Raw genomic sequence first — 23,333 nt, forward strand, 5'->3', positions numbered from 1 at the left:
CCCCGCCTGAAAATTGCAAAGGACAAAAACTATACAGCTTAGATTTGACTTTGGTTTCCAGAAGTCACTGCTACCAAGTAACATAGGCATGCTTGTCATGAGTACTTGCCATCTGAAAACAGACAACTCTGGTGGACAAGTTTCAAATATACAGGGCTTTCAAGTGGCTTAAACAACACAATACTTCATGGACCAGAAAACAAAATCTGACAAGCAATAGACTGTATGATCAGGAAGATCAAGTCCCATAGTTAGACAGCTACTGTACCTGTTCACATATGAACTTTTCATAGGGCCCAGACAGTTTATCCCTGAATTCATAGACATATTCTTCTACTGCATTTTTGGCATCATTTCTCTCTTTCTCAAGTTTGTCTTGCATGATCATCTTGCCCTGCAACAAGAAATAAGAATTCATCTCAGATATTATGTTTATCAAACCTTGATAAAAAGAGCCCAAAATTAATACATGTATTTTTTAAATTGACTGCACAATTGTTTGTATTATTATATACTTCTAGTTTATGACAGCCAATGTTTTGCTCTCAGGATAGAAAGAACTATGTAGGCAAATAACTTCCTGACATTTTAAAACCAGAACAGTGGCTATCCTTGATCGAGACAATAAGTACAATCATTTTATTAGGAAGACTTGCTATTCTATCTAAAGACAGTGACCCTCCCCACCATCTGCAATAAACACTGTTTATTGCAGTGAAAAGGAAAACTGAATCCCCAAATACTCTTAGAACATTCTGGAATGACTGGGTTAAGACTTCAAAAATGATGTCACTTAGCATACAACCTGACCAAAGTATCATCCACAACAGAGAGATGGCATAGTATAATGGAAAAAGCACTTGATCAAGCATGAGAATACTGGCTTTTCCATTTACTACCTCTACTTGACTTTCAGCAAATCCACCTGTATGCTGTGAAACAATGGGGTTAGACCAGGCCTGAATAGATGGCTCCCAAGTGGTATGTTGTGCAGGTCTGTCTTACATCCACTACATTTTCCACAAGCCACGTGAAATCCTTTCTCAGGTCTTAAGAGGCATGCAGGTTGACTGTTGTGCAGACCTGTGTTAAGACTTTCTTAGGTTCCTTGCTATTATTCAATCTATAAGTCTCCGATGAGTCTACTGACAAAACTTTTATAAGACTTAAAGTCAGTCAAGTGGCTTTACATAGTTCTCATTTGAGTCTTACAATTGTGATGTAGGTACTACAATTATCCCCTATTTTGTGAATAAGGACACTGAGGCTCAGTTAAGTAAAATGGTCCCAAAGCCCAGCTATTTGCAACAGGGTTATCTTTTAAGCTGTTTTTTCAAAAAGCTTCCTCAAATACGAACATGCAGTTCACATCAAAAACATGCATTAAGAAATTCACATTAAATACACAAAAGGGTAGTTATGGAAACAAGTAAGACAGTTTTACAGTAAGTATTGTTATAGTTTAGAGGTCTATATGACTCATTTACAACTGCTTTTTTTTAGTATTTACATATTTCTCTAGTTATGTTAGTTCAAGTTAAAATAAACTTATTTGAATACACATACAAAATGAAATAAATCCATCAGCCACAGTAAGACCTGTATAAGAAAACACTTAACTGGAAACTTACTTCTGTTTCAATATACATATTGAGAAGGTCTTTTCCCAATTGCCAGACCAAGTTTGCTTCAATGGGAAGCTCTACATTCACCACCTTTATTTTGGGTTTTTTAGCTTCTGGAGGTTGATCTACTTTCTTTTCATTTGCCTTCAAGAGAGAAAACAATTCTTAAGTATTCCTTTAAACCACAGACACATTTACATAAATAAAATGGGACTCATCACTAGACTGAGAAGTCATCTCCCCCATGGTCCATAATCATTGTCACAGAGATGGGATAGTGCCATATGGTTGAATTTTTGTACAGCTACCAATAAGCATGTATTCTATGACTTAACATACCTCATCGTCAGAATTTTTCTTGCATCTACTTAAATAACTCTCCTACAATTCTTATGTTATCCTCACATAATTATGCCTCAGGCCCCTTATTTCTCCATCTTTGTGGCTCTTCTGTGATCTCTTCAAATTCTCAACATCCTTTGTTTAAGAAGAATGTGATAGCATTTCAAATGAACACACAATGATTATTTCTACATCCCAGCATTATCATGTACTTTTACAAAACTAGAAGATGTCCAACATTCTGGAAAATCACTATGATTAATGTGATTTTCTAGAATTTTGGCCTAAGGAAATAAATACCTAATGAGGATTCTGAATATTTCTCATTCCAGCTACTTATGCCTTTAGTCTTTTCATTGCTTTCAGCCAGCTTTATAGTTAAGTGACAGAAAAAAGTCATAAAAAATAGTCTGTCTCAGCAGCTCCCAAAAAATTTTGCTTTGTAAACACAAGGCTCATATATTCATATATTTGTTTGTTATCCATGCTCTCCCTCCCCATCCCCCATCCCAAGGGTCCTTATTTCCACATCCTGATCACAAGCAAGAGAATGACTACAAAAATTCAGGCTTACCATACTTGTCAATGTGAGGCAAGCTGATCAGGTAACAAGTATTTCAATGAACAACTAAGATGCTCAAAGTAGGAGTAAAGAATATAGCTGGTTCATAAAGTACTACAAGATATCATGCAAAGGATCTTAAGGATATATACAGATAAGAAAGATAGGATAAGATAGAAATTTATCAATCATTTGAGGCAAGCCTGATTAAGTTACAGAAGGAAACTGAGGCTCAGAGACTTGGGGATTTGAGTTCATTGTTAATCTAACTATGTCAGTCCCTAAACTTTGATCAAAATTATTTCTCATAAAAACTTCACTAACTCTTAAGCACCAGAAAATACTAACAGTAGCAACTCACATCTCTGCTCAGTGAGCAGATTATAAATGCTACAGCCTCTTCGACCAAGTGGAGAAACAGATATGGCCAATGTCAAAGCAGCCCTCCCTTACAGACACCTGGGCTGCTACAAGGATGTACAATAGTGAATGAAGGATAGACTATTTACCTGAGAGACTAAGCTGACTAATGATATGACTAGTGTACACTGCAAAATGTTCTCTAAAAAAAGCAATAATCTTATAAGAAACTACATTTTGGCATTCCACCTGAACCAGACAATAATCATCTCCCAAGAGAAATAGATCTATAATTTGACCATCCAGATAGCTATCATTAATACTGGCACTGTTAACTGATGTTATCGGTATTTATTAAAGGGAGGTTTAACTGTTAGATGGAAACAGTGCTCTCCTGACATATAACAAACTACAAGGTTTGCAGAAAACTAAAAAATGTGATCAGTGGATAAAAGATGAAGCCAAAGAGTGGCATGCAGACTAACAGGAGAGCGAAGATTTCTACCCACAGATATAAATAAGGCATGAGGAACAATCCATATTTTTAATACCACTGAGTAGTACAGAGGGCCACTTCAGGATCCCTGGTTTTTTAGAGTAGATCAAATACTAAGTTTTGATTTTGCTGTTTGGGATGAAATTCTGTCAAGCACAGGGGTGTGGACAAGTTAATTTGAGGCCACTACTGCTACACAATGAAAAAAAACAAAACTGGCAAAGCTACTGTACTTCATGGCAGATCACTGAAGTCATCTGGCTGAAAAGGCAAAAGTATTACTTGTATGTCTGTATAAACTGTTCCTTGGTATTTAAAAAGTAGCAAATGGGGTTATGAGGTTTCAAAGAATCTTTTTTGTAACTTGAGAAGGAAAGCAAATGACAAGCATGGCAAATATTTTACTGTCACTTAGGATCTGATAATTTGCCACCAGAAACATGTGGTAATCGCTGAAAGTTGGTGATCAGAGCAGTGTCTCATTCTATTCCTTCCCTATCCAAATGGAGAAAAGCTAGTAATAAAATGAAGTTCAGTGTTTCCTTAATTGCCATGTTTGATGATTTACAGGGAACCTAAGAGATGCTGTCAATATCCTGGGGAACAGAGAAACTCCATAACCTTTGCTCACAGAGACAACCATTCATGAGAGGTGTTACATTAGCAATCATGTCTCTGAAGCACACAGGTGTTTGACTATTCTGCAACAGCAAAGCACTTAAAAAGATGACTCTGGTTATGACCCATATAATCAGGAGTGCCTACTGTGTGTAGCACACTGCATTAAGTTCTAGAAATAAAAAGGTATAGTCTTCATCCAAGATCTTCATCAGAAATAAAGAAGTGAAAACTGTAAATAATTTCTCTTACTTGGGCAAACACAATCTTATCAAGAAAGCAGACTGTGGAAACAAGATAAAGAGCACTACTAGGAATGAGAGGTAGACTTTGGTACTAACCAAAATTGACTAAAATGGCCTAACACAAAGGATGCTAGGCTTCTACTAAAATGTGGATTTAACAGAGATGATCTGAATAGCTTCAATTCTATCGATCAACCTTGTCTTTTAACTGGGGATTGGGATGCAAAAGGGAAGAAACCTATAACCAAACTCCAAAATTTGATCATAAAGATAAATGAACAGTTATCCAAGATATGTGATGTTACAAGATGAAGTATGGTGACTGAAGTCATGGCACTGGATTCACACTTTAAGGGACTAACTGAAACAAAGCCTAAAGCAATATGGCATAAAATGTAAAACATGCAGCTGGGAAACCACAGCAGAATTTGTCAGAAAATTCAATTATAAAAAAATGGAGTTATTTTCTTTTTGAGTAAAAACTTTGGACAAGTAAAGCAGAAAGGCCTTTTAGATGTAGAGTTATTAGAAGACAAATTTCACATGCATTCAGTGCAAAAATGATCAAGTAGCAAATTAGTTTTTAGTAACACTTGCACATGCAGACCATTATCACCAACTGAATATATCAGATGTTCTATTAGATAATATTGAGAGGTGGCTGTATAAATGCAAACAAACAGCTGCATGGTGCTGCTGCTTGGTTTTATACACATTCATGTAAAATCCATGTTTTGGGGGAGGTGAGGACTGTTTTGAAATATTCTGTTCATCACTAGTTCTTCATAACTTTCTCAACACAATACAAAATTACTTTAGGAGAAAATATACTGAGAATCAATCTACCTATACATATTTACTTTTTGATAAGTTAAAAAGGTAAAACCAAGTCAAAGTGACGAATTAAAAAAGATAAACACACCTCAGGGATACATGCAATACAATTACTTCTATGTCTGCTGCCATTAAGAGTTAATATCCTTAGATAATGAATTAACTAATTTTCTACTACTGAATGACGGCAAATCAAAGATTCTCTCAATTAGAAGCTTTTGGAAATAGAGCAAAACATTGGATTGACTTCAGTGTTGCTATTCGAAAAAAAGTTAACATAAAAATCCTATATAAGAAGAATAGGTTAACTTTGTATGGTATGATTAATGCTTACACATTGTAATATTGTCTCATGGAACGAACTAGAAGAATCACTCACTTTGTCAGCATCAGGGATTTTGTTTTCTTCAGAGGGAAGGTCAGGTGAAGGGGGACACTGTGGAGTTTGTTGACCATCAGTTTGTACCTGGGGCTGTGTTCCAGCGTCACTGTTGTCTTGCTGGATATTTTTCTGAAATGAAAGCCCAGGCACAAAGGATGTAGAAAGCATGTGTACTTGATTTTATTAAAGCTAAAGGGCATCAAAAGTCAGTACACTCAATTTCTGCTATACTGTAGGGAAAAAAGTGTCTGATCAAAACAAGCTGAATACAGTATCTGAAACTGAGAAAGTTCCAACCTGTAAAAAAACTGGTTGAAATTAACATAGCTATTTCAAAAGGTAGGCAACATGATGATAACCACCAAGCGTGACAACTTTTACTTCAGAAATGTATACAATTCTCCAAGATCCATAATTCTGGGCTCTCAAAAATGACAGCTCTTGTTCTATGCTCTGGCCTCTGGCTTGACATTCACTCTTGGTTGCTGGTGTTCAGGGTATATACAGCCAACTCTCAATTACATGGAGAGAATGCCCTCATCCTTGCAGTCTAGATTATAGCAGGGTCCTTTATTTTTTCAATGTGGCTGTGAACACTCCACAGGGGTTACAAAAGCAGAGAGGCTATTTTGCTTAGTAGACAGAGCAAAGAAGTTTCACTAAAAGTTTAGTGGGGAACGTTTTGGGACTATCTGTAACAGTCACCCTACATCACCAGATAGATTGAGAGTTGGCTATAACTTCTTTTTTCTCGGAAGAAAGCCCCAAACCCTTATCTGTTCCCCCTGAGACTCCCTTTTAATCATGTAGGCCTCTGGGGTGGCTAAAGCAGTACATGATTCCTATAAACTTTACCAGGAGTCCAAAAGGCAGGGGTGAACAAATTAAGGCCATAAATACTAATAAAGATGTTTAAAGCTAATGAAAAAGAGACACTGGTAAGGTTATCTCCTTCAACCAAAGGGACTGCTATTTGCCCAGTATCACTGAGGTTTGGTGTGGCAGGCTCTTTCAATCCAGAATTTTAGTTTTGCCAGACAAGTTCCTGGACCAAAGTCTGTTTGAAAATCCCTAACGAATACATTAATGAGTTGCTATGCTTCAGGATTTTCTCTCAGTTCACTACTGGCTACGCAGGCTATTATTCTTGCCAATGCAATCTGAGATCCATATTATGTAAAAGGAGTTCTCCATCATTCAGTAAGTAGTAAGTTATGCTCTTTTTAAACTAGTGTTTAAAACCACAAAAAGAATAAAAAATAAATCATTCAGGAATATGCCAGTTTTTTCCATGCAGGGTGGTAGGGTAGTTTGATATCAGCCTTAATATTTATTAGACAAACCAAGTAGCTTTTTCTATGGTTTAAGTGAGGTAAGCAGAACAACATTCAATAAACACCTATAATGTGTAGAATACTTTCAATTATTTCTATCACGTTTAGCAGCATACTGAAATTAACAAAATCTAGAGTAACATTTAAATTAGAAACTGCTTTGCTTCAAGTAACAGCTTTAAAGATAAAGGACTAAGTCATATCTGATGAAACCATAAAACACACTTCTCAATGCATTATTACTAGTACTTCCTTTAGACAACTTTGGTAAATAATAAAATTTATTTTTACCTCCCTTCCACCACCCCATAAGACAGGCCCCATACCATTATCTTTATACTTCTTATACAGTTCATACTCATGTCCCCAAACTTACATCAATGTCTGCATTTTCAGGTGGAGGCCGGCTCTGATGCTCCATGTCTGTTTCAATGGAGGAACCCTCATTTTCTTCTGTTGGGATTTTCTCTACCATTGATGCAGTAGATATTGTAAAAATGCCATGAGTGTTGACACGTACTTTGACCTTGACTTTAGACTTCTCTCCATCTCTCTGAGCTGAAACATTCTGGACTACAAAGCGGCCTAAAATAGAGGAACACATTTGGAAGAGGGTCAAAGACTGCAAAACGGATGCCACAAAATTCGACTTTAGAAAAGAACAAGAGAGAAAACCAATAAATACACACCAGCTCTAACAGGCTGCTCTTCTCCCCCTGGCCCTCCATTAATGTAGTGCTTACATTTCTTTCCAGACTTACTCTAGGTCCTCCTTTCCAAAAACCTTCTTGAACTACTCTAGTGCATAATTCCTCCTTCCCTCTTAATTCCAGGGGGCTTCACAGGGTATACCAAACATTCTGCGGCCTAGAATATATACTAATATATTCTCTAGAGCTTTTTTAGATTGGTTGATTTATACTCTCATCCTTACTCCTAACTTCAAGGTCAATAATTTCCTTGAATCCCTATGACAAGGGCAATAAAATATAATACTACTATTTAACACCTAGTATGTGCCAACCACTTTACAAATATTATCTCATTTGATCCTCACAACAACCCTGGGAGGTAGGTACTATGAATACCCCCACTTTATAGATGAGGAAAAAAATTAGAGGCAAACAGAGGCTAAGCGACTTATTCAGGATCACACAGCTAATTCTGTGTCTGAGGCAGGATTTGAACCCTGATCTTGCTAACTTTAGACCTTTTGCTATATCCACTGTACCACCTCACTGCCCCATATTTCTCTTAAAACTAAGACTAACATAAAAACTCAGATCAAATTCAGCATGAAACACTTTGAGGATACTTCAAACACTATAAACTAACCAATCTAAACTGTAACTTTCTTTAGTGGGTCTTTTAAAGAGTAGTTTTAAATGATTATTAATTCTACCCTCCCCCTCTGTTTTTTGAGATAGAATGTGGAGGATTTATAATTGAGAATAAAAATGTTAAAGTGACTTTAAAACTTCATTGCCAAGTTGTAAATAATTTCAAAGTCAGAAAAAAAGATGATTATTATGAGCTTGGAATGGTAAGACATTCTAAGTTTTACTTATTATTAAAAATTCTGTGGGTGGGTGGGGTAAAACCTCCCGGAAGATAACACACCCTTTCTTCTAAAAGGGTTACATTCTTGCATCACCAGTCAGTTTCCTCATCCATAAAATGAGGGGCTCATACTAGATGATTGGGAGGGATGGGTCTCAGTAACATGCAGGAGACATACTTGAATCCAGCCTCTAACACTTATTACATGTGTGACCACACTTAAGTCATACAACCTTTGAGTCTTAGTTTATTCATGTATAAAAATGGGGATACCACCTATTATTTCCCAGAGCTGCTGTGAGGATCAAAGGAAAACAAGTGCTTTGCAAGCCTTGAACTAAATAAACGTCACAAATTAAAATGAACACTAAGCAAGAACCAGTAACATTTAATAAAGATAGTGCTTTGTGATGTTTCACCTTCTATCTGAACTCAAAAAAATTCCAAGTATAAAAAAGTGCTTTTAGTTGCAATACCCAGTGTCATGTAGTTGTTAACTACAAGTTCATCTATATCATTTTGGGATAATATAGCAGACTGGCCACTTGTACTTACCAATTTTTGCTTCTGGGTATGGAAAGCCTTCAGGATCAGAGTAAAAGGCTTCTAACTCAAAGGGACCTTTCCTATAAAAAGTGAGGACTTTGGAAAAAGGAGCAGCATGGTTCCTGCTGAACACTTCATGAACACTAAAGTTAGAAGAGAAGAAAAGGAAAATGTCATTAAACAAGGTCATCATTTCTACTTTATGCAGTAAAATAACCTTCTATTAAATCCTAATAGTCAACCTGAAAATGATGCTCCTCTCTAACTCATTCTCTTTCACCTAAATAAATATAAGACATAATAGTGACAACTTAAATTCAGAGAAGATTCTGATAGCTATCACCTATGAAAACCTTCCTAAAGCATTAGTCATTTTTTCTCCTTTGTATTAAAAACGACTATCTCATTTAGAAAAATATCAGCTACTTACCCTTCAGCATCTTCTGAGTCATTGTTCCAGACTAAAGAGATTGGGAAAGGAACCGCATCTGTGACTGAAAACTCTCGTACTTTAAATGCTGGGGAGAGGATGGCACACTGAAAGAAAAAAAAATACAAGTTACTGCTGGCTTGTCATGGCTCCTTACAGGATGCTGTTTAAGTCATACTTTAACGTTAATTTTCTTTTTTATAACACAAAAGATGATATGATTGATGGGTTTGAATGGTTTTTTTAAAATTTGGCATTATTTATCATGAAATAAAGAACACCCTGAACTACTTAATTATTCCAAACAAAAGTATGTGTGCTTAAATAGGTTAACTGCAAGGAGTATAATACTTTGAGGCATATAAGAATTTCAAAAGGGATGAGACAGTGGGACTACAATTGTTCATCACAGAAAGACTTGTATATAGGAAGCGCCACAGGTCCCCAGTGGTCTTTCCAGGATCATGCATACAAATAAGAGAATATGTAGTCATTTCTGAAAATCATGCATATGTTTAAATAAATTAAGTCATATGACCTGGCTCCTGTCCTCTACTTAGCAGATAGGCACTGTGTAGAGTATCAATAGCCCTGCAGTGAGATTTCTAGGACAGAGTCTAGACTCAGGCCTAACTTTTTATCATTCAGGAAAAGTCACTTCACTTTTGGAGGCCTTAATTTGCTCCAACATAAAACAGGGGGTGTGAGAACATGGTTAAACCAAAGGTGTGCTTAACATTAGGAGAAACAGCCTGGCCAAGGTAAACAATTAAATGTGTTCTAATTTGGAAATGTTCCAAGAGGCAGAATTCAGTTTCTTCCAAAACGTTAGATAAATGATATTCCATGTTCCAAGCCTGCCTTTATCTCCAAAGAACTTGGTACACTTCAAAACATAATGGGGAGGGGGACAAAATGTGAAACTCAAGGAATTATGGAATTGAATCTTATAAAAGTAAACAAATTAATAATAATAATAAAAATGATAGCTATATTAGATATCCCACAAAAAAGGAGATTCCTTTCAAAGACGCTATTTTCTGCATCTCTTACTTCCAAGATACACTAATTCTAACTTAATAGGACTATTCTGATTAACATTGGTCTTACCACAGGTTCATACATGTATTTATGTGTAAATCTCTTTATCTTTATTATAGCTCCTTAGCTCTAATTTAACATCCTCTTGAAACACAAATATCACCTTTTGAGGTTTAAGTTGTGCTTCTTTAAGCATTTAGCCTGTCACCTAAAGAAAGGAGGAAGAAAGCCTTCTACAATGAATGAAGTTACCCACCATTGGTCTGATTTTTTCCTTAATGATCACTTGTTACTACAACTTCCTATAATATTTTTTGACATAGATTGGAGGAAAGAAGCTATCTAAAGCCCTTAAAGACACTATCTGACTTCCCACACCAACCTAAAATGTTTTCTAATGATGTTGTCTAAGTTCAGCAAAATTTTTACCTGGAATGCCTAGCTGAGCAGAGTTAAAGATAGCCCAGGTGCTAAGTTGACAAAAAAAAGAAAATGACAAACGCTGGAGAGGCTGTGGGAAAGCAGGACCATTAAGGGACTGTTGCTAGAACTATGAACTGGTTCAGCCATTCTGCAAAGCTATTTGGACCCATGTCCCAAAAGTTATTAAACTGTACACATATAGCAATATGAGATCCATACAACAAAAAGATCAAAAAACAGTTGACAGGGCCCACATATACAAAAAAAGTTACAGCAGCTCTTTTTGCAGCGGCAAAGAACTGGAAATTGAGGAGTTGCCCCTCAACTGGGGAATGGCTGAATAACATGCAATATGAATAGTATACTATTATGCTGTAAAAGAAATGATAAAGGGGGTTGGGTTCAGAGAAATCTGGGAAGATTTGTATAAACAGATGCAAAGTAAAGTAGAACCAGGAGAACAATTTATGCAATAACACTGTAAAGGCAAACAACTTTTAAAGACTTAGAAACTCTGATCAACAAAACCAAACAAAGATTTCAAAGACTCATGATAAAACACACTTTCTACCTCCAGGTAGAGTGATGGACTCAAGAGTGCAGTTTGAAGTATATTTTTTTTTGGACTTGGCTAATGTAGGAATTTGTTCTGTTTGACTTTACCTATGTGTAATGAGTTGGGTTTTTTCCTTGTCTTCTCAATGGAGAGAGAGATGGAAGGGAGAAAATTAGCAGTGGAAAATAAATGGAAATTTAAGGGAAAAAAAAGAAAATTTAATTAAAAAATAAAGTAAGTCAAAAATGTCAGAAGTAGGCTGGTTCATTCACTTCATATATGCTACTGCTATCACTAGATAGCTATTTGGAATTAGATCTGCATCTGATTTGCAGTAGCCTCAATATCAATCTGTAACTTGTACTACCGTCACCCCCTTCTTTGCCTGAAGTGATTTCTGTTCAGCAAGCATTAATTTTCAGGGTAACAAGAGCAATCAGTTTGAAAGTGGAAAGAATGGCAAACTAGGGTTAGAGGTGGCCAAGGGAAAAGAACGATTGTCCTGAGGCAGTACAATGGCTGGGCATGGACACAAGCAAAGGCTGGCTCTGCTAATGTTTCTGGAGAATAAGGCAGCCTCAGGAGGTAGCAGATTCTCCCTCAGTCTTCAAGCAAAAGCTGACCACTTGCTGATTGTGATGTAGAAGGGATTCTCATTCAGGTACTGGTTGTACTAAATGGTTTCTGAGGTCCTGAGTTAGGTGACTCAGTCTGTTATTTTTATCTTCCCCCTTTGCCTGAGGACTTAAAAACAACAACCACCACAACAATCCTGCATTTAGAGACACTAAGGGGAAATCCATGCAAAGACCAAGTACATGTTAGTAGAAATAACGACATGAATGATAACACCAACTCTTCTAAGTTTTGAGGAACTGGAATAACACCAAGGACTTTTTGAAAGAAATCCTAGATGGGACTAGACCAGGCAACAATTTCAGGAACCAGGATCCCCGCCCCCCCCCCCCAACTGGGTTGTACCCTTACATATCCCCAGCAGGATGCTAGGCTATCATAATTTTTACAATTCATCAGTCCAGATATCACTTTTTGAAACCAGCTGAAGGCAGAGCCTACCTGTAGGGCACACCCTCTGGCTACAGCTTCATCAGCATTCAGAGTAGTGCTGATATCTTTCCCAAAGAATTTGGCAATCTTCTCTTTCACTGCAGGGATTCTTGTAGTGCCTCCAACAATCTCCACAGCGCTCACATCTTCTACTTGGAGCTGGGTTTGTTCCATTAATGAGGCAAGTGGTTTGTCTATCTTTTGCAGAAGATCAGCACATAACTCTTCAAACTGAGATCTGGACAAGGGACGATTTATTTTGAAAAACAAAACAAAAAAAAAGGCAACCTGTATAATTTTAGTGTTTTAGGACTTAAACATGCAGGCAGTGCTTTCTAAACTTAGGGAACTTTTAGTATATAGTCCAGAAACACAGTTCAAGGAATCAATCAATAATGAACCAACCTTTACCACTCATCTATGCTTAAGTGTAGGGATATTAAGACAAAAATCAAACAGTCCCTGTCCAGATCAGAGTTTCCATGCACATATTTAAGAATATACTATGTAAGTCCAAGAAAGCACTTCAGTTGAGAGTAGAGGAAAATCAGGGAAGGCTTAATGTAGAAGGAGGTGCTTGAGTCCAGTTCTGAAAGAAGAGGGAAACTCTAAGGCAGAGGTAAGGACTGTAATCCAGACATGGGTGAGCTAAGTTGCAAAAGCATAGAAGTAGGTGATGGAGTGTCACATGTGAGAAAAAGCAAGAAAGTCACCTAGGCTGAATCATGGAGGGAGAGAGGAACAATAAAGAAGACTGCAAAGATCGTGAATAGCTCCAAAAGTCAAACAGAGGAGCTTCTATTTGTTCCTTCAGGCAATCAGGAGTGGGGGGAGGAGAGAACTTCAATGTAAGATGGAGTGGGGTGGGATAGTGAGACTTGAGGCAGTAAGACTAATTAGAAGGCTATTTTAGTAATCTAGGCTGAAATAGTATGGTAACTTTTTAAGCAGTAAGAAAGGGATGAAGGCAAGAAATGGTACAGAACACTACTAATTTTTTTCAGGGTTTAAGTCTGCCCATCTCAAAAACAATAGTAAAAAGAAATTCAGCCAAAAGATTGCACAGAATATATTCACAACAAAGTATGGCCCTCTTCAAAATTATTTAATATTTTTGGCTCCAGTTCTGGCTATGAAAGTAACCTAGGGAATATTTCTTAAGTCTTCTGACAAGAATTTCATATCAACAACTCACCTGTTCATCTTCCCAGAAATATCTATGTCATTCATAAAGCACTCAATATTCAGTGGGAGGTCCATGCTATTAGAGCTCATCAGCTTCTTCAGTTTCTCACATTCCTGATAGAGGCGTAGGAGTGCTCGAATTTTAGATTTGGCATCCAATTTGTATTTAGTTTTAATTTCCGCACAGAAGTACTCCACTAGTTTTTCATCAAAATTTCTCCCTCCCAAGAAAGGATCAAAAGCTGTTCCTAGAACCTAATGAAAAAAAACAAGACCCCCCCACCACTAGTTTTAGAGTCAGGTTTGCAAACAACATTCTTCTCTTCTCTAGATGTCAAGATGCTCTAACACTTCAACTTTTATCACTTCAAAGAGACACTGAAATCAGTCATGATGAAAGAAACCTAAATAATTCCCTATACAGTTTACTTCAGTAGACTACCTAGAATGAGTCGCAATATTTGTTTTTAAAGCTTTGCAGAAAAGATAAAATATGAAGAACTTTTTTTTTTAATTCCAATAATTACCATTAGTCTCAATTTCTTAGAATATTAAAATCTCAGAGGGTGAAAGGAAGCTTGTCACCAAAGCAAGCATTGACCTGAAAACAGAAATCCTTCCTATTACACTCTCAAGGACAAACAATCTAACAAACTAACTTCTGTTCTACCTCTTGGGACAGGAAACATACTAGCTCCTAGGAGGAAGCTGTTAGGAAAAAACAGAATTGAAACTGGTCAATGTACAGGTTCCACTTTCAGGCCTCAGTTCTGCACTCTGGAGCCGAATACAAGCACTAACCCTTCTCTATAACACCCCAAATATTTGAGGATTTCTTTACCAGGTTAAGTATGCCTAGGTTCTTTAAACCAATACTCACAATATTGAAGCTTTTCCGCTTTCCCCTAAGGGCAGCCTTACTCTGAATTCACAGTAGTCTGTCAAAACTTTCCCAAAATATGGTGTCCAGAGCTGGACACATTATGTTACTTCAGATGCAAACTGATCACTCTAGTAGAGGACTATAATCACTGGGAAAACATGACAGAACCTGAGCCAGGAAACTTTTTTCATATGAATAGCTTTCTACTCACATTTCCTCCATTTTATACTTGTATGGTTAATTTTTTTCTTTCACCTGCTAGGATTTGAATCCAGAATCACTGGGTTCAACTGAAGTGAGAGAAATACTGATCTGCTTAAGATCAAATATTTGTTACAAATTCGACTGTTTAGTTTCCCTAAATTGCTTTTCACTTGAACTGTGGTTTATCTTGAGAATATGTAACTACCTTCAGTTTACCCTTGTTGAAAGCACAGGCAGATACTTGGAAAGCTGAGTGTCCCATGTCAACAAAGACCACAATTCGTGGTTTTTCTTCTGGGCCTGGAAGATCTTGCTTATAAATTCCATAATTCAAAGCAACTACAAAAAAAGAAATGTGTGGATAAAAGAATTGAAACACGTTATGTAAAACAATGTAATTCCTAACAAGATGATATGCAGAAATACCACGAATAGTAAGATGAAATAAACTAAATGGAGAATGTATCCTTTTATAGTATAAAGGTCACTTATCTTTAGTTTCATTTCTCCTTTCCAAATACAGCATTATAGGAATAAATTAAGCATGGGAAATCTTTGAAGAATGGCAAGAAGTTCAGACTGGTAATCCAAGAAATGTAAGGTGGGTGTAAGAAAAAAATTGGAAAATTAGGGCTTTGAATGTCAAGTCTGAGCCTCATTTGGTATATATTTATTGCCCACAGATAAGGCTGAATTCTCTTGAATTTCTCCTAAGAATCTCATCAGGGACTTCTTTAAAGACCTCCCCTCTCACTTTTCAGCTTCCTTTTATGTGTAGTTTTCCCTAGAAGAGAAGCTCCCTGAGGGCAAGGAACATCTGTCTTTTTCTTATTTACATCCTTAGCCCTACCCTACAGTTAAAGGCTTATTAATAAGTTTACTAGCTCTACAAAGTAGTGCTGTTGGTATGTGAATAGGTGACTAGACTAGATACTAGCAACAAGTGCCTATCAGAAAGGTTAGTTTGGCAATGGTATGCAAAAGGGAAATATGCTGAAAAGGCTCAGTGTTCTAGGGAAGAATATCAGGACTGTGCTATGCACTAGAAATACGGAGAGATGCAAAAGACAGACCTGAGTGGAATTATGAGGGAACTGGGAAAATAGTACCAGAAGTCAAGGGAAGAGGGAATATCAAAAAAGAGGGGGAAAGTAAAGCAGTGTCAAACTCTGCAAAAAGATCAAGAGAGGAAAATAAAAGTCTATTGAGATTTAGCAAATTGGGCCACAAGTGATCTTTGAAAGGGTAGTTTCAGGAGTACAGCTGATAAGAAAGCTAGAATACAAAAATAATTATGGATAAGTAATGATGGAGTAGAAAACAGGTTACTCTTAAATAGAAAAGGGATTACTTAAGCTATAAGTTTTCTCAGTAGAAAGGAGGATTGTAGTTAAAAGGGCTAAGTATGATCAAGGTTAGGTTTAAAGAGAAGTTGGTTTTGCTGGTCTTGAACAGCAGTTCTCAAAAGTCTGGTGAGTGAACCCCCGGGTTCTGGTCTGCAAGACCATTTCATATGAGGTGAAAAATATTTTCAAAGTAATACGAAGACTTTATTTGTCTATTAAATACTTCTCCCTTTTCTAACTACTTATCTCTGAGGTAAATTTTCTTCAGATATTTCAAATAACAGATTACAGCAGATAAATGCATAAGCAGATATAAGAATCTAGCTATCTTCTATTAAGTCAGACATAAAGATATAAAAAAATGTATTTTAAAAATGCCACTCTTTTTATTTTGGAAGACATACTTATTTCTCATAAAAATGATACTTATGTTAAAATGCAATGTGGTTATTGTTTTATCAGTTTTAGCTTGTAACAAAATTTTTATAGCTATATTTATATATATAGCAAATTTTTATAGCTATAACTTTTCATTTATAAACAAAAGTTCTCTGAGACCATGTATTTTCTGACAGAAAGAACCACACCAACTCCACCAATTCTATCAAAAGTGAAAGTGTCTAACTAGGAGATAACACCCATACGTGACGACCCAATAACTGCAACATATACAGAGTAGAAGATATGGTGTTCTTTCATCATAAAAATAAACAATGTGACCTTAATCTATGAATGAATTTAATCCATGAACAATAAAGTCCTAAAAGCTTTCCTAAAGAAACAAATTAGTATGTTACCAACTTTTTGTGAAAACTATTGACTGAAACTTTCAGTTTTTTGTTTCCTGATCTGTGTTTTCTGAGGCTTTTTTTGCTCTCTGATGCAATCTATGACTTCATTGCTACAGGGAACTCCTCCAATGCAGGTTGACATGTGCATTGCAACTCAGAATTGTCTTTTACATGACCCAAAAGGATACAAGTAACTTCTAAAAGAGTAGCACACTAATATGTAATTTTGTTTCAGTTTTAAGGTTCTTACCCTCCCTTCTTTGGCAAAGGTACTTGAGATTTCCTTCTAATGCTTACTCTGCACCAAAACTTTTTTTCTTACCTGCTGTCATGTCATTCATTAGTCTTAGGCAGTTTAAGCCAACAATCTGAGCAGCATCCAATACAGACCTTCTTTCAGCATCTGTGAAAAATGATGGAACCTAGAACAAGAATGAATTGAAGAATTACTTTCTTTTTCAATTTTATATAGTATTCGGAATCTTACTTAGATTGAGTGTTTTCACAATCATCCTATGAAAGAGAATAGCTACTCTGCCTCTAAAGAAATTAATAGTGAAGCTACGGTATGAATGTGGTCCCTGCTATAAGACTGCTTATGTTTAGGAGTTCTGATTTATAGTAGGATTTAGTTGGGTATCTGCCCTTTCAAATCCTGCCACCAATCTGGTAGTGAGAGGTTACCAATCTTGCCTAAACAGGGACAAAGTGGCCCATGCTAAAAAAAAAAAAAGAGCAAGATGAAGCTTCCTTGCTGATCAGCAGTGGGATTAGGTCCATGAGTAGCCAAAGAACTTTCATCTTGGGCAAGAGAGAGATCTGGTCTTAACATTTATAAAAAGTCACGTCATCATTTAACACAACTGCAGTTAAACAGATAAGTGGTAAAACATTAGTTTGTTTTTCATCATCTGATCTGCCACAATTTTATTTTTTTCCAAATACCTCTCCTTGGAAAGAGTGGGGTAGAGTAACTGTCCCAAACAATTATACCTTTTTTTTATCTTGCAAACTAATGGCAGATTTTTGTTGACATATTAAGCTGATAGGAAATTCACATAAAGGCTATTGTTAAGTTATTTTTGTATTACACTAAAGCAATTATGAACTGTTAATTTAGACATGCAAAATGTAGGCTATCAATTCAAAATGCTGACACAAGGCCAATGACACTTTCCACCTGTGTAAATGGATTTAGGTGTATGTGCTAGCTCCTGGTTCATGTGTCCTAAATATAAATGCATAAACAGTGCTTTAGAACTATGACAGTTAACACACAGGTCAAGAGAAGGTTGTTTAGATGTTTTAATCCTGCTTTAATATTCATATGTACAAGTTAAGTAGTTTATGAAGACTAATGAGCCTCCAACTAAAGAATGCCCTGTTTGCAAATGTTTCTAAGTGGGTAGCATCACAGAGAGAAGCCCAGATAGCAGCTCACAAGATGAAAATTTTTTATTATGCCCAGCCACGATGAAGCCATTAAAATATACTTTCTGTAGCAAGGTTTAATAAGATTAGGAGTCTCCAGCAAACTCTTAGAGGAAAGAGGTGGTCCAATATAGCTAGAATAGTGTTGGGACAAACTAAAGAAATCTCAATCTATTAATTGCACTTTATGAGTAAGCAGATAATTCATTATCTTTCCAATCTACTATAATCCATCTACTTACTGAAATAACACAGTCTGTTACTGGCTTTTTGAGGTTGTTCTCGGCAGTTTCCTTTAGCTTGGTTAACAGCATTGCAGTTATTTGTTCCACACTAAAGTAATGTTCTTCATCCATGTACATTACCTATTAGAGAAGCAGAAGGAAACAAAAAGACCGTACCATTTACCTTCCTGTATTAGTACATACCTTATATCTCTTTCATTGAAGGGTATATTCACACTCGCAATCACAGGACATAAATTAGACATAATGCATATTTCCAATTGTAAGAAAGCCTACAGTCATTTCTTTTTTCCCTTCAAAGAATTGAATACGAATGCCCAGAACATGTTTCTATTATAAACAAAAGATTAATTTGTGGGATTGTTTTCTGTAGTTGTAACGGTATTAATTACCCTTAGAAATTCTTTTGTAGATTATGACTGCTACACAAATCAAGAGAAGTTTAATTCAACCAACTGCATTTATTATATACCTACTTTTAGGAAAGCAAAGTTATTAACCTGATGAGCTACCTTCTAATGCTTTTCTGCAGTTGTCATACAAAACTATTTAGGTTTGTGAAAGGGAATTTAAAAATACCATACTAGGAATTTAGAACATGTCTAATTTCTTACCTCATCTGTAGAAAAATCTGTGAGCCTGAATCAGATGTCTACTTTTCCTTAAATACTTACACCATAACCTTCTAGTACCTATTTTATTATAAAATTATAATTTGAATCTTTTCAATAATCACAATTTCCCTTACCACATTTAAACCTTCACATCACTTTTCTCCCAGAGGTTGAGATATCTTACAAGTAACAGCAATCATAAGTAATTTGTTTCCATTCCTAACTTTATGAGTTAATATTAGGGTAAGCTAACATTATGGCAAAAGGTAAGAAGAAAGTAGTCTGGGATAACACAATGAGGCTTCTGAAATGTTCTTATTAAGAATATGATGAAATATAACAAGCCTAATGATTAGATGCACTGACAAATCAATTCAGCTTTTAAAATTCACTTAATTTTTAGCAGCTTGAGAATTTCCATTAAGTTGGGGAACTGACAATTGCTTAATTCACAAATAGATATGTAATCTATATTATCTGATATCCTTCAAACTAAAAGTAAATGCAAAACAGGTGAGGTTATAGCTACAAAAGTCTATAGCAAGTTGGATGTTAACCTGGATTTTCTTTTTAAGCAAAGACCAGTTTCTATGATCAACCAGCTTTCAATTAGGTTTTTTTTTTTTTAAAGCAATCAGGGTTAAGTAACTTGCTCAAGGTTACATGTAGGCCAGTTATTTCTGGATGTGGTGCTAAGTATCTGAGCCCAGATTTGATCCCCAGGTCATCCCGACACTGGAGCCGGTGCCCTTATTCACTGAGCCACCTGGCCGCCCCTTCAATTATGTTTTGACTATGAATAATTTCTTTACCAGATTAAAAAATAAAGATGCAGTTACATTACCTTTATTCCAACACCTCCATTTTTCATGGGAACCAAGTCAAAACTCAAATTTTCTTTTTCTTTGTGAACAAAAGGGTCATTAAATGCTCGGCCATGAAATCTCTTGAAGTTAGATACTGTATTGTTCGCATGAGTGATTTGCTGAAGAAAAAAAAGTTTAAAGTGTTTATTCTCCTTCCTTTCCACCTCCTGGGAACAATACCCTACAGTAGCAGTTACAGCAACCCTGGAGCTAGCACATACACCTAAATCCCAGAAGATCCAAGGTCATGAAGCTTCCTTGAGCACTGAACGTGCCCATGACCATTTGTTCAACGAAAATAATAAACAAAATGGCTGAGTTTCTTTTATGTCACCTTTGTTTTTTTTCTGACAGGAAAGCCAAAAGCAGCCACAGAACAGACTTCTTGCTGTTTTAAAACCACTAATGCATTATATCCCTATAGCACCAAGATGCTTAGTGAACTTTTCAGAATGATCATGGCTGCACTTAAGTGCCTGAATAAACACCCTAGCAGTGATCTTTTGTCATTTGATTAGGTGTCCTGGTTCATGTGTCCTAAAAATAAATGCATAAACAGTGCTTTAGAACTATGACAGTTAACACACAGGTCAAGAGAAGGTTGTTTAGATGTTTTAATCCTGCTTTAATATTCATTTGTACAAGTTAAATAATTTATGAAGACTAATATGAGCCTCCAACTAAAGTCCTTGAACTGCCAACAGGGTTCAAACTTTGGCCAGTCCTACCAACCTGGAAAGGCTGCATATATTTGCTGTCCAAAGACCAGCCTGGCTAAATCCAGAGGTTCATTATCAGGACAGCCACAGGGTGATTCGTTATTGACAGCAACCCTCAAAGAATAGAGTATTGTGCAAAATGTTTTGGATCTAAAGCGAGAGCTGACTAAATTGCAATCCCAGCAGCTGAGGTTATTACCTGTGTCACAACCTGCTTGGGCATTCTTTGTAAAATAAGGTGGTTGGATTAGATCACCTCTATGGTCTTTACCAACTCAGAATCTGATCTGCATTACAGGAGATGCAATCTGTATATACAGAATCACCGATCTTTTATATTAAAGATATTAAGAAATTCTGATTAAATGTCTTTGTTGTTTGACAACTGTTTCTCAATTACTTAGCCTCATTAACAGTAAAAGGGGAATGGACAATTCAGAATCATATTTAGCTTTTGAAAATGGCTCTATATTTTCAGAGTAACAAGAAATAATATACTGGCACTTAGATGTTTACCATTATAAAACTATTGTTTTAGTTTAGTTTCTTAAAAAAAAAAGTAAAACAAAACAGAGCTTTAATAGTATCTTTTGAAGATCTACAGGTATGGAAATATACTCGTATACAAGATGATCAAGAGCTCACTAGCCTGAAAAATCTCTTTAAACAGAGATTGGTACAAAAACTACATTAACTTATTTTAAATCATGATAACTTTTATATAATTATCACTAAAAAAAAAATGCGGTCTCCTTGAGCTAGTCTCATGGGATTTCAAATTAAAATAATTTGTTTTAAGTAAGGGCTTCTGTATCAAAGCTTCCCCCTTCCCTCTATTATTTTATGAGTCAGAGCACTAGTAAAAAAAAATTAGGATGTGAAGTCAAGAGAATATCTTTCCCATTTGGGGGTGATTATATTATAAAGTTCAACCAAAATAAAATTTCAGAACATAATCTGTTCTCAAACAGTAGCATGTGAAATATTCCTAAGTGATAAACAAAAATTACTGTATCTTCCTCTAAAATTCTGTCAACCCAAGGTTGTATTTGTTTTTAATCTATATGCTTTCAAAAAGCATCTTGTCAATATTCTCCTACATAAATTTTTTTGCCTGAGGGCAAAGACTATTGATGGGCCAGGTGTGGTCCTAGGGTTAATTTTCCTTGCCATGACTAAACAGGGATGTCCTCAGGTAAAGATTATAGCTACAAAATGCAACACAGATTGGACTATCTTAAATGGCAATATCCCACAAGGTCATAAAGATATGTTACTCTATATATGGAGCTTGCTCTACATATAGCTATTTCTTTTATTCTGCCTTCACATCTCTCCTTCACTCTTCATTTCAGATGATCATCAATTTAAAGCTGAAAGGGACCTCAGGCCAGAGTTCAACCTCATTTCATAGGTTAGAAAACTGGCACCCAAGGGCTAAATGATATAGTATTAAGCACTATTAAAAATGAAACAAGAAAATGCAAATACTAGATGAAGAGAGAAATGTTAAAAACGACAGTAGGTACATATCTCATTCAATAAAACAAAAAAAGGCCAAGAATTGATGCAATACCCTATGATAGCTCCCAAATCCTTGTTCTTGGTAGAGGAGGGCACTGAATTCTAAGACACATAAAGGCTTGTATATCCTTGGCACCCCCACCCTGTGCTGGTATATGCTAACTTAAAAACTCCAGTGCTATGAAGCAGAGCAAGGTGTCAACTTCACTTGTCATGTAAGGGACTGAAAGCCAATCAGACCCATCTGGGACCTTGCTCCCTCCTATAAAACCCTGACTGGGTTGACCCAGATGTTCCTGAAATCAAAATTAAGTGCACAGACTGCACAAGGCCTCAGTTGACTTCTTCAGCTTCCTCTTCCTTCTTGGCATAAGGACATGGTGTCTGAAGTTCTGGGGACTTTCCCAAATATCCTTTATTGCTCAGACCAGCCTTTTCTATTTGATGTTAGGCCTTGTTGTAAGAAGGGGCCAATAAAGGCCAATAGCTTTCAGCATTCACTGACATACCCTACATACAAGTATTACTTAAAGATAATCTTAAAACAATTAAGAAAGATAATCATATTTTGGACAATTAAGATGAACATTTTCTTATTGCTCTTTCCATTTCCTTAAGAAGTTATCAGAACTTCTATTCCTTCCCCAAAGGACATACCTGATTTTTAGCTGCAACTCCAATGGTTCTGTTTTTTGATCCAAATGATATTACTGATCTAAAGAAGAAACATAAGTCTCACATTTAAAAATAATACAAAGCAGCATTAACAGGCAATTTGCAAGGTACCGGTGATAATCTGATTATAACCTAAGGCTCCAAGTGGAGCTCCACAGAAGAATGACCAAGGCATGCTCACCAGCCTATTTTGATGAAATCAGGACAGAAGTTAGTTCATGGTTTAAGGAAAGAGAATCAAGAGAAAATCCCACAACTATGTGCTCTATAAGGGCAACTCTCTGAGTTTTAAGAACACAAATAAGATAATTCTGAAGGGTTAAGTTACTGGTTCCAAACACATTTAGGAATATCACTCAGTAGCAATGTCAAATACCATCTATACCATGGGAAATATTCCTAAGTGATAAACTAAGCCACTATTTAGA

The 23,333-nt window shown here is 36.2% G+C and overlaps 1 protein-coding gene across 3 annotated transcripts in view; it reads right to left on the reverse strand.

The window, feature by feature from the left end:
* Positions 1 to 23,333, reverse strand: part of HSPH1 (heat shock protein family H (Hsp110) member 1) — a 30,685-nt gene that overhangs the window by 4,551 nt on the left and 2,801 nt on the right. Inside the window, exons 2-14 of one of the 3 annotated variants that reach the window (XM_069080001.1) lie at positions 22,888 to 22,945; positions 19,966 to 20,106; positions 18,505 to 18,627; positions 17,154 to 17,253; positions 14,900 to 15,033; positions 13,618 to 13,862; positions 12,432 to 12,660; positions 9,335 to 9,441; positions 8,914 to 9,047; positions 7,175 to 7,383; positions 5,462 to 5,593; positions 1,632 to 1,769; positions 269 to 394 (exon numbers count right to left, since the gene is read on the reverse strand). In XM_069080001.1, the coding sequence (XP_068936102.1) occupies positions 269 to 394; positions 1,632 to 1,769; positions 5,462 to 5,593; positions 7,175 to 7,383; positions 8,914 to 9,047; positions 9,335 to 9,441; positions 12,432 to 12,660; positions 13,618 to 13,862; positions 14,900 to 15,033; positions 17,154 to 17,253; positions 18,505 to 18,627; positions 19,966 to 20,106; positions 22,888 to 22,945 (1,876 nt within the window). The remainder of the gene's footprint in view (positions 1 to 268; positions 395 to 1,631; positions 1,770 to 5,461; positions 5,594 to 7,174; positions 7,384 to 8,913; positions 9,048 to 9,334; positions 9,442 to 12,431; positions 12,661 to 13,617; positions 13,863 to 14,899; positions 15,034 to 17,153; positions 17,254 to 18,504; positions 18,628 to 19,965; positions 20,107 to 22,887; positions 22,946 to 23,333) is intronic. The other 2 variants (XM_069080002.1, XM_069080003.1) reach the window with 2 other exon arrangements.

The sequence above is a fragment of the Petaurus breviceps genome, unplaced genomic scaffold (assembly GCF_028583685.1).
Source record: "Petaurus breviceps papuanus isolate PSGF00001 unplaced genomic scaffold, PetGlider_PUasm1.0 91133, whole genome shotgun sequence".
Classification (NCBI taxonomy): domain Eukaryota; kingdom Metazoa; phylum Chordata; class Mammalia; order Diprotodontia; family Petauridae; genus Petaurus; species Petaurus breviceps.